The 12,094-nt window shown below is 43.6% G+C and overlaps 1 protein-coding gene across 5 annotated transcripts in view; it reads right to left on the reverse strand.

Moving 5' to 3' along the window:
• Positions 1 to 4,052: 4,052 nt before the first annotated feature.
• LOC135544700 (calcium/calmodulin-dependent protein kinase type II subunit beta-like) overlaps positions 4,053 to 12,094 on the reverse strand; it is a 60,868-nt gene continuing 52,826 nt past the window's right edge. For 2 of the 5 annotated variants that reach the window (XM_064972536.1, XM_064972535.1), the window contains exons 15-21: positions 10,977 to 11,036; positions 10,159 to 10,197; positions 9,571 to 9,616; positions 7,578 to 7,653; positions 7,133 to 7,227; positions 6,715 to 6,954; positions 4,053 to 6,559 (exon numbers count right to left, since the gene is read on the reverse strand). In XM_064972536.1, coding sequence (XP_064828608.1) covers positions 6,719 to 6,954; positions 7,133 to 7,227; positions 7,578 to 7,653; positions 9,571 to 9,616; positions 10,159 to 10,197; positions 10,977 to 11,036 — 552 coding nt within the window. In that variant the 3' untranslated portion in view covers positions 4,053 to 6,559; positions 6,715 to 6,718. The remainder of the gene's footprint in view (positions 6,560 to 6,714; positions 6,955 to 7,132; positions 7,228 to 7,577; positions 7,654 to 9,570; positions 9,617 to 10,158; positions 10,198 to 10,976; positions 11,037 to 12,094) is intronic. The other 3 variants (XM_064972538.1, XM_064972537.1, XM_064972539.1) reach the window with 2 other exon arrangements.

Raw genomic sequence — 12,094 nt, forward strand, 5'->3', positions numbered from 1 at the left:
ATATTCCAGTTTAAGGAACACAGAACTGTATTGAGATCAAATGTTTAATCGATGAGAAAATTAATAGAATGTCGGCCAAAATTGATCTAGCGTCCATCTTCTCCCACTGCTGGCCCCTGGGCTTCCTATCATCACCATGGTGAGTGGAAACGCCAACCGGATGCTTCAGATGTATACATCCGGTGAAACATATTGCTAATTGTTCTATCTGTGGTGTACCTGTCCAAGCTATATAATATTGACAAAGTTCCAGTGAAACGTTCTGCCTTTCATCGGCAGGTTTTCGTGTCATGGTCCTTAATTTATAAACACATTCTTTCTCCACACAGATATTATATATGGAATAATCGGGATATATTGTATGAAAATACTTCTTTGTTTTTAGAATATTGGTGCCGAAATAATATCCCTCACCTTGTGAGCCAGCTGGTAAATGCAGTGGGTATTTTACTCAGTTATAAAGGAATTCTTTACAAGGTCTCTGTAACACCTAAAGGTTTTGCAATTGTTTTAGATGCCATTCCCTTAGGTGTTGTATTATTATTCAGGAACATGTCAAGACCTGACCCTCAGAGCCTACCTTCCATTGACCCTGTTGACCCATCAGTAGGAAAGATTTGGTTCTCTTTTGGTCCATTCAACAACAGAGCGATACGATCCTTGTTTCAGTAGGATGTTGTATCTATACCTTATGTCATGCCTTATTGGAATGGATTCATTGATAATATCTGTTGGGAAAAGTTTGGATGTTGCCACACACATACCTACTTGTTAACAAAATTAAGGAAGTTTCCTTTCAAATTATTCATAAATATTATCCTGCCAACCACTATATGAAGAAGTTTAAGGAAAACGTCAACTCAAATTGCTCCTTTTGTAATGACCACCCAGAAACAGTGTTGCATCTTTTTTGGCATTGTATGCATGTATGAAAACTGTGGCAAGACATCAGTAGATTTATAATTGAACACTTTTATGAAGGTTTAACACTAATGTGGAGAGATGTACTGCTTGGATTCTTTACCTACGATAGGAATAAGCTGAAACATTTTCATGTAATTAATTTCATTATTCTTTTGGCCAAATTTCATATTATACGTGTATGTATGTCCTTGTATGTCTATGTCCGGAAGGCAGTGCTTGGTAGGTATGTATGTCCCTTAAGGTCCTTGTGTAATGTGATATTGTACCCCCTAGCTCAATTGTCCATTGTATATAATCTATATATCCTTGTGTTCCCTTTCTGTATTGATTTGTTGTTAATAAAAATAATAAAAAGTACAATTTAAATAAATAAAAAACCTGTCCTAGCTAGCTGGCTAGCTAGCTACTTTCCACTGCCGGAAGGCAGTGCTTGGTAGGCGGGGGTGAAGGATACTGTCTACCAGTGTCTCCTAGCTAGCTAGCAGCCTGCAGATAGACATTGGGAGAAAAATGACAAATTCTCTTACTTTGAGGACTTTTTGCAAATCCAATCAGTTTTCCACGTTGAGTCAACGTAATTTCAGAGTTTTTGCCCTGTGGGAGGGTATATTTGGGCAGAAAAACACAAGATTTTCTGCCATAAATGCAGAATCTAAAGGCTCAGAACAGTCAAAAACACAATTTCCTGTGTTTTGTATATATTTCCACAATATGAGGTTGGAATAATACCGTGAAATTTGGTGGGATGGTGTTTTGGCCTGCCTGGCGACATCACCAGGTGGTAAATTAGTTAATAGACCATTAAAAAAAGAAAGTTCCAAACTCTGCCAGTAACATCCAGTTTTCAGTTTTCCCCTCCCAACTTAGACCACTCATAGACAGTCCTAGCTAAATTATTGTTTGAGAAATTGCTCTTTGCTAAGAAGCTGTTGTTGTTGCTTTTTGACAACTTTAATTGAAAACAATCAAAGTAAGGTACTTAATTGTTATCCAGAAATTATTTGATATTGAGATAAAAATGGCTGCATTGGACCTTTAACAGCAGTAAGTGTAACATTGGGCTACAGAAAATGTGCGATGCAGCCTTTAATAATGATGTTGTAACAAAGTCATAAAATAGGTGTGTACACATGTAGCTTTTAATATGGAATAATAAGGAGTTTGATTGTCTTCTATTGGTGATAAACTGGGCATGGACAGGTTCCTCACACGAAACTCTGTCGGCATTCACTGTTCCATTCCAGTTGATCTGATCAATTACAGTGGGGCAAAAAAGTATTTAGTCAGCCACCAATTGTGCAAGTTCTCCCACTTAAAAAGATGAGAGAGGCCTGTAATTTTCACCATAGGTACACTTCAACTATGACAGACAAAATAAGAAAAAAAAAGAAAATCACATTCTAGGATTTTTAATGAATTTATTTGCGAATTATGGTGGAAAATAAGTATTTGGTCACCTACAAACAAGCAAGATTTCTGGCTCTCACAGACCTATAACTTCTTCTTTAAGAGGCTCCTCTGTCCTCCACTCGTTACCTGTATTAATGGCACCTGTTTGAACTTGTTATCAGTATAAAAGACACCTGTCCACAACCTCAAACAGTCACACTCCAAACTCCACTATGGCCAAGACCAAAGAGCTGTCAAAGGACACCAGAAACAAAATTGTAGACCTGCACCAGGCTGGGAAGACTGAATCTGCAATAGGTAAGCAGCTTGGTTTGAAGAAATCAACATTGGGAGCAATTATTAGGAAATGGAAGACATACAAGACCACTGATAATCTCCCTCGATCTGGGGCTCCACGCAAGATCTCACCCCGTGGGGTCAAAATGATCACAAGAACGGTGAGCAAAAATCCCAGAACCACACGGGGGGACCTAGTGAATGATCTGCAGAGAGCTGGGACCAAAGTAACAAAGTCTACCATCAGTAACACACTACGCAGCCAGGGACTCAAATCCTCTCGTGCCAGACGTGTCCCCCTGCTTAAGCCAGTACATGTCCAGGCCCATCTGAAGCTTGCTAGAGAACATTTGGATGATCCAGAAGAAGATTGGGAGAATGTCATATGGTCAGATGAAACCAAAATATAACTTTTTGGTAAAAACTCAACTCGTCGTGTTTGGAGGACAAAGAATGCTGAGTTGCATCCAAAAAACACCATACCTACTGTGAAGCATGGGGGTGGAAACATCATGCTTTGGGGCTGTTTTTCTGCAAAGGGACCAGGACGACTGATCCGTGTAAAGGAAAGAATGAATGGGGCCATGTATCGTGAGATTTTGAGTGAAAACCATCCTTCCATCAGCAAGGGCATTGAAGATGAAACGTGGCTGGGTCTTTTCAGCATGGCAATGATCCCAAACACATCGCCCCGGGCAACGAAGGAGTGGCTTCGTAAGAAGCATTTAAAGGTCCTGGAGTGGCCAAGCCAGTCTCCAGATCTCAACCCCATAGAAAATCTTTGGAGGGAGTTGAAAGTCCATGTTGCCCAGCAACAGCCCCAAAACATCACTGCTCTAGAGGAGATCTGCATGGAGGAATGGGCCAAAATACCAGCAACAGTGTGTGAAAACCTTGTGAAGACTTACAGAAAACTTTGACCCCTGTCATTGCCAACAAAGGGTATATAACAAAGTATTGAGATAAAATTTTGTTATTGACCAAATACTTATTTTCCACCATAATTTGCAAATAAATTCATAAAAAATCCTACAATGTGATTTTCTGGATTTTTTTTCTCTGTCAGTGTTGAAGTGTACCTATGATAACAATTACAGGCCTCTCTCATCTTTTTAAGTGGGAGAACTTGCACAATTGGTGGCTGAATAAATACTTTTTTGCCCCACTGTACCTATTTAGGGGTATTCAACCTTTTCTTGCCCAGGGACCCCCTCCCAGGCAAACCGGTGACCCAGATCGTACGTTAGCAAAACAATTATCATCAGGTACGATAATGGCAAGGACAAGTAAACAACATTTTACAATTAATAGATTTGCTAGATATGTTTTCATTATTTTGACCTTCACAAGGTTTCAGCCAATAGTGCTTCTTCTGCTCCCGATATGATTTAGTAGATGTGTGTTGCCCTTGGTGTCAGTAAGAGATCCAGACACAGCTGATCTTAGCATTGACAAGAGTTCTCTTTATTGGTAACATATTGTATAACACCTCAACACACAACATTATTATAGAGGAATGCTCATTGGAAGAACAGAATTCATCATCACTGAAGAAGAACCAAGAAGAGAAATATTGGATTCACATTTACAAACTCCATCTTGTGAAAGTGGACGATGCGAGTCTGATGGCAAGCCCACAATTGACTCTCTACAGAGGACTTAAAATGAAGGTTAGGACTAACAGGACTCTACTAATACTGGAGTGGTTGGCTTTATGTAACTAGAGCTGGATAAGACGAATATACACGCACATACACAAACAGTTTTCGTTTAATCAATGACCGTGTGAGGTAATGCCATCTCTCTGAGTGACCTTAACCTGAAGGTGTTAGCTGGCCTGATTAGCTCTGATCCTATTACTACACAGGTGAGGGTCTACTGGAAAAACACAAAGGTGCATGGCCCTGTGTGTGACTGGAGCCTTATAGTGTGTGTATGCCAGGGCAGGTCTTAGGACAAGCCCAAATGTTTAACCCAATTTCTAAACCTTTTAGATAAAGGTGCTTCAGTGTATATTGTGGCTCCCCCTAGGGGTCCTAGGATTAAGTGCATTGCCAGACAGCAAGGTAAGTCAACAGGGAGGGAGGGACACTACATACTGGTACACTCTACTGAACCACACGATGTGCAGGTTGTTGTTCCAGCCCAGCACTGATGCACCTGATTCAACTCATCAACTAACAATAAAGCGCTTGATTAGGTGAATCAGGTGTGTTAGTGCGGGGCTGGAACAAAAGCCTGCAGTGCACACCATGTGGTTCCCCTGGACCAGGGGATTCATTTATAAAAGTTCTTAGTTCCTATATTACATTTCAGCCATCACACAATTGTATAATAATTTCTTAAAATATGATTAATTGTCAACACCCATAAATAGTTGTTCACAAAAAAGCACTTTTCATTTATATAAATCACAAAACTTAATGCAAAATCTATGTAAATTGCATATTATCATCACATCGTTGATGTGGATTTTGCCATATGGACAATTTATGATCAAATCTGTGCGTACTAACATTTTATAAATGATGCCCCTGGATATATATAGGTACAGTATCTGTTCACAATAAAATCATACCAATAACCATATGAAACACTGTTAGTGACCAACCCACTCTGCCTCAGCAATAGAGCCTGTACAAAAGCATGTTTATAAGCATCATCATTACACATTTGTCATCATTATCATCTTCATCATCATCATCCTCATGATGGTATACACTCCAGACAAAAATACTTTGATGCACTTTTACAAAGTTCAGAAAATAGACATAGGAGTTCATAGGTCACCAGCATTCAGTAAAAAAATCCACACAATTAACAATAACACCAAATTTATCGTCATGTTTCAAATTCATGCAAATAATGCAGTCTAGTCACCACGATGAAACTGTAGTATAGTGTGTAATCATTTCAAACGTAAGGTATAGTCAGTGATTATTTGCAACGCTCAACACACAGAGAATCAAGTAATAAGAACAACAATATAGAAAGGTACATGCTGCATCGTCTTCTCGCGCCAAAGGGGTGGGGTGGGGGTGCGGGAGCATACAGTTTATTAGAGGGTAGCCTGTTTCCCTATTTCGGAATAAATGACAAGCAAAACAGCAGGAAAAACACACCACTACACTAATCCAGTGGGTTTGTTGTGCAATGTGTGGTCAGTTCATATGCCAGCTGGGAAGCAGCCTTAAACCTACCTTAAACTTTACACAAGTACGCAATGCAACAAACAAAAAAATGCCATTAGCTACGGAAAATGTCCATTCTTCGTACTTGCATCATGAAAATAAGCGGGACAAAATGTAAGCCCGCAAATTGTAACCCAACACCATTTTGAGTAGCTAATTTTGGTATGCGGGCCAGTGTTATGTAAAAATGTGACTTCACTGGAGGAGAACAACTCAACAATAGTCACTGAGAATAACACTGGAGAAGTCATGCTTGCCGTTAAGAACAAACCAGGGACAAACCACTTTAAAGAGTTTCAACTGGACCATTAAAGATATTGTAAAGTTTCAATATAACAACAACAACTTACTTGCAGCAATAATAGTAATAATAATAATAACAACAATAGTAGTAATAGTAATAATATAAATAATAATACACTTGATTTAAACTGTAGATCCTATATGTATGTGTGCCAGGAGTGGGTCTATAGCAGAGGGAGAGAGGGAGAGGAGAGCTTGAATACAGGACTGTTGGTTTGAGTCTGAAAACATTTCTAATGGATTGATATGGTTGCAGTAGCAGTCAGATGCTGCAGCTAGTGTGTGTGTGTGTCCGTCCAGGAGGGGTTGAGGTTGTGTGTTGTTGCGCTGCAGTAGCATGCACTGGCCATTAGGGAGCGCTGCAATGGGGTGGGGGGGCAGGTATCTCTCTCCATCCTCCTCTCCTCTCTCACTCTACAACTCTCTTTCTCCCTTTCCCCTCTCTCTTACTCCTCCTGGAAGACAAAAGCACACACACACACACACACACACACACACACACACACATATACAGTGAGTGAGTGAGTGAGTGAGTGAGTGAGTGAGTGAGTGAGAGAGTGAGTGAGAGAATGAGTGTGTACGTGGTTTTGTGCGTGTGTTTTATGTGTACCAGTTTACTGCTGCAGCGGTGCGGCCGGTGCTCCAGAGCAGTGGAAGTGAACGTTCTGCCACTTGCTCTCCCGGCGATGCCACACCCTCGTCTCTTCTGATTGGCTGGAGCGTGGGCGGCCCGTGCCATCGACAAATTGCGTGAGCCGGATGTAGGCAATGCAGGCGGCGTCTTCACCAATCAGGTGGACGTGAGGGTTGAGGATGGTGGTGTGGATGGGCTTACTGTTCTTAGAGAGAACTAGAGGGAGAAATAGATGTTAAAGGTTGTATAATAGATGTGTAGTTGTTGTGTGGTGGGGTGGGGGGGGCGAGAAAGGTTTGTTTGTGGCACCTGTTGTTGTTTGTGGTTGTGTAATGGTTGTCTTACGGTTATCTACACCTGTTGTCTTATTATGGTTGTGTAGTGGTTGTCTTACGGTTGTCGAAGTAGAACCGGTGAAAGTCCATGCCCTCCACTAGGTTCCCCAGGGCCTCCGGCTCAAATGACGTCAGGCATGGGTCACAGATCTTCCTGTTGAAAACACACAACACAATACAACACATCCGCGCACAACAAATCAGCTCAAAGCAACAGCTCAGGCTCAAGCAATTTCAGTATAGAACCTCTAGTTGTAGGGTGATGATGAGGTGCAGTCTGGGAGTTGTATTGTTATAGTGAGACGCAGGCTAAGAGTAATAGGGCACCATTTTGCCTTAGCTAAAAAGCACTGATCTCTGGGAAAATTACCTCATTACGCACAATAATATAGCAGACATTATTAGGGTGAGGTGCAGTCTGGGAGTTGCAGTTTTGGGGTCAGGTGCAGGCTCAGATTTGTAGTGTTATGGTGAGGTGCAGTCTGGGAGTTGTAGTGTACTCACGCGTAGGCCTCAAAGTCTCCATTGTTGACAGCTTCAATCAGCTGCTCAGTGATCTTGATGATCTCCTGTTTTCGCACTGCAGAGGGAACAAATAACATAGTGACCACAGGTACGGGACAGTAAAACGGTTGAGCAACACATTGTTACACTTTCGAACACACAGCAGAAGCTCACACACATACTGTACATTCACACATACAAAACACAGTCACACACTCACAAACACACACTGCATTGTGTAACTCAACTACAGAGTGAGGGTTGTTGTCATAGCACAGTTACTCACCAGACTGCTTGCTATTCGGGTTGGCAAATCCTCTCAGTCATCTCTCTCTCTCTTTTTATTGCTCTCTCATCGCCCTCTCTCATCCTCTGAGCATAAGTACCCTCACACACTCTTTCCTAGCATGGTATCCACACTCACCCATGATGTACAGTCCTGCCACTCAGGTTTCCATAGAGGTGTATGCAGGGCCATGCAGAATGAAGACTTCTCCAATAGAACGGATTGACGAGATATAGTCCACTGGGCTACAGTCACTAGAACCTTCCCTGGAAAAGTCTTTCATCCTCAATCCTTTCTTTCTTTGACGTTCTTCTTCCTCTCTTTTCTGTGGCTTTCGCTTCTCTTTTATTCTCCTCCTTCTCTCCCTTTCCCCGTATCCCTCCGTCTGTCTTTCTGTCCCCTCGCTCTTCTCCTACTCCTCTTTCGCTCTGTCCCTTTCTCCTTCCCTCTACCCTCTCTCATTGCCTGTGTGGCACGTTGAGCTCATCATGCTATTTCTGTACATAGATAAGACTTACCAGGGAAGGTCCATCTCCCTCTATCCCTTTATCCCTCCCTCTATCCCTTTATCCCTCCCCCTATCCCTTTGTCCCTCCCCCTATCCCTTTATCCCTCCCCCTATCCCTTTATCCCTCCCCCTATCCCTTTATCCCTCCCCCTTTATCCCTCCCCCTATCCCTTTATCCCTCCCCCTATCCCTTTATCCCTCCCCCTTTATCCCTCCCCCTTTCCCTTTATCCCTCCCCCTATCCCTTTATCCCTCCCCCTTTATCCCTCCCCCTATCCCTTTATCCCTCCCCCTATCCCTTTATCCCTCCCCCTATCCCTTTATCCCTCCCCCTATCCCTTTATCCCTCCCCCTATCCCTTTATCCCTCCCCCTATCCCTTTATCCCTCCCCCTATCCCTTTATCCCTCCCCCTATCCCTTTATCCCTCCCCCTATCCCTTTATCCCTCCCCCTATCCCTTTATCCCTCCCTCTATCCCTCCCTCTATCCCTTTATCCCTCCCCCTATCCCTTTATCCCTCCCCCTATCCCTTTATCCCTCCCTCTATCCCTCCCTCTATCCCTTTATCCCTCCCTCTATCCCTCCCTCTATCCCTCCCTCTATCCCTTTATCCCTCCCCCTATCCCTTTATCCCTCCCCCTATCCCTTTATCCCTCCCTTTATCCCTCCCCCTATCCCTTTATCCCTCCCTCTATCCCTTTATCCCTCCCCCTATCCCTTTATCCCTCCCCCTATCCCTTTATCCCTCCCTCTATCCCTCCCCCTATCCCTTTATCCCTCCCTCTATCCCTTTATCCCTCCCTCTATCCCTCCCTCTATCCCTTTATCCCTCCCCCTATCCCTTTATCCCTCCCCCTATCCCTTTATCCCTCCCCCTATCCCTTTATCCCTCCCTCTATCCCTCCCTCTATCCCTTTATCCCTCCCCCTATCCCTTTATCCCTCCCCCTATCCCTTTATCCCTCCCTCTATCCCTCCCTCTATCCCTTTATCCCTCCCCCTATCCCTTTATCCCTCCCCCTATCCCTTGCTCTTTCAGCCAGCAGAAGAGATTAATGTATACTTAGCAGCTGGACATCCTCAAATGCCCTTCCTTCCTCTCTTTTTCCTCCATTCCTTCCTCTCTCCTTCCCCTCTCCTCCCTTTTTACTGTCCCTCTTTTCTGTGTGTGTGTGTGTGTGTGTGTGTGTCAGACTCACGTTTCACATCCTCGTCCTCAATAGTGGTGTTGCTGTCAGATGAGTCCTGTAGACACAGAGAGACATGTCAATGACACATATCAATGCACACACACACACACACGCACACGCACACACACACACACACACACACACACACACACACACACACACACACACACACACACACACGCCTGCTGTCCACCTTAAATATGACACACATCCAGTGTGCTGTCCATACATGCAGTGATCTATACCAGTCTAAACCACCAGATTGTGGTTCCATTTACTTCCACAAGGTGGCGATAGTGGACAATATATCTCCACATAATGTGATTATACAAAGCAGCTGTTCCCAGGTCTGTCTGACTGCGGAATGCAGGATCACCAGACCTAAAAAAACCCCACAAAGACCAGACCTACAACCCACACAACACTCTCCAACCAGGAGTCATAATAGACACGCACGCACTGACACACTCACTCACACACACGTGCGCATGCATGCGCTATAATACGCTAACACACCAGCTTGCCCAGGACAAAGCAAGAGAAGACAAAGATGAGAGGACTGAAAGGCGTAGAGAAAAAGAAGGAAGAAGGATATACCTTGTTCCTATCCACATGGATAACAGTGGTCTGAGGCTCCTATAGAGAGATAGAGAGGGGACAAACAGAGAGATATGACACATAAGAGATGAAATAGAGATGCTCGAGAGCAGAGTTGTAGGAGCGGAGAGAAGAGAGAGAAAGAGATATGGAGGGAGAGAGTGAGAGAAGAAGACTGGTTAAACTTAAGGAAGAGAGAGAGAGACTTTCCCTGTGAAAAGGTCATCAAAGGCTTAATGGAAGGAAATGGTAATATGAAGAATTCCTCTAAGAAAACTAAATCCCCAAAATTAGTCTCATATAGCCATGCATTCTCACACTAGCAAGAACCCAAATCAAAACCCAAAGCCAACCAACAACTTGAGTGACACACAACAACACCATCACCCACAAATAGACCAAATGTCACAGGGCAATGACTGGTGACTGCGCTTCAACCAGTTAGTCAGGGTAGCTACTCGATGATGGCACCTGAAAGCTATTACAACCTGTGTGTGTGTGACTATGTACACATAGTCACACACAAAAACACACATGCAAATAATCACATGCACACAGAACCAATACTGACAGGTAGGCGATGAGGGGTTAAGACAGGCAAAGACAGAGACAGAAAGAGAGACAGATGCAGAGACAAAGACAGATCGACCGACAGACTGACATGGAGAGAGAAAGATAAACAGACACAGACAGACGGTGAGAAAAACAGATACAGACCAACAAAAACACAGAGGAAATTGAGACTGACAGAGACAAATAGAGAGTAAAGTTGAATAGAGACGGAGGGAGACGGAGTGATAAATAAAGGAGGAGTGTACCAGTGCAGCAGTGGGGGTCCCCTTGGGGCTGGTGACTGTGCTGTTTCTCGTGCTGTTAGGCTGCAGCAGTGGACCAAAAAAAAAAGGGTTCAATTATGGCACAACAGACAAGGAAAGTGAGAGATGTGGGTGTAAGGATGTGGGTGAGGTCAAATAAAAGGTATATGTGCCAGAGGCTGATCTAGTGGTTAAGCTGCCACCCCCGGACCACCCTCTGATAGGTTGGCTGCACACCCACTGACTCACAGTATTGATCCTGCCCAGTATATCAGTCCAGTGCAATTAAATGAGTCCATTTCCTCAGTCCACAGCCATATTAGCCTCAGCGGGGTCATAAACAACCGGATGTTAGTGTGCAGCCAGCCAGTCAGAGGGCATGGTGAGTGTCTGTGGGCGGGCGGAATTAGAAGTGATTGAGGCTATCGAAGGGTGTGGTTAGTGTGTGTGGGGGCTGCGTTAGAAGTGATTGAGCCGAGATAGATAGACAACCTACAGCTCATATAACACAAGTCTGATCAACTGGAAGCTCAACAGATCAAATGGTTTAGAGCTGAATTGGATTAGGTCTCTTCATCTGCGACCCTACCCATACCCACTACTCCCCTTCCGCTGTACCACCTACCCAATCAGCATGTAGTAGCGAGAAGCACTCTGATTCCATCAATCATATCAAAGCATATCAGAAGTTTTAGTAGAACCTGGAACTTGGTATATTTGACCAAGACCAACAACATAAACCAGAACACAGACACTTTAGAGAAAACACACACACACACACACACACACACACAATAACTGATTGTGTTTGGGAGAATGGCTCGCCCCTCATACCAAGTCAGATAATACTATGTCAAAACCATAGCAATGCAACATAGCATATCTGTCTGTCTCTCTCACACACTCTCAGGTGGACTGTCTGAATGAGCAATCACTGACAAGTGACTCATGAAGAGAGGATGAGTAAGAGACAATTGAAAATGTGGCAGACAGGAGAAGAGGAGAGGAAGAAGAGAGGAGAGGAGGAAAAGAGGATGGAGAGAGAAGAAGAGGAAAGAAACAGGGGAGGAGGGAGAGGAGAAGGGGTGGAGAGAGAGAATAAAAGGGAGGAAGAGAGGAGC

The sequence above is a fragment of the Oncorhynchus masou genome, chromosome 8 (genome assembly GCF_036934945.1).
Source record: "Oncorhynchus masou masou isolate Uvic2021 chromosome 8, UVic_Omas_1.1, whole genome shotgun sequence".
NCBI lineage: Eukaryota > Metazoa > Chordata > Actinopteri > Salmoniformes > Salmonidae > Oncorhynchus > Oncorhynchus masou.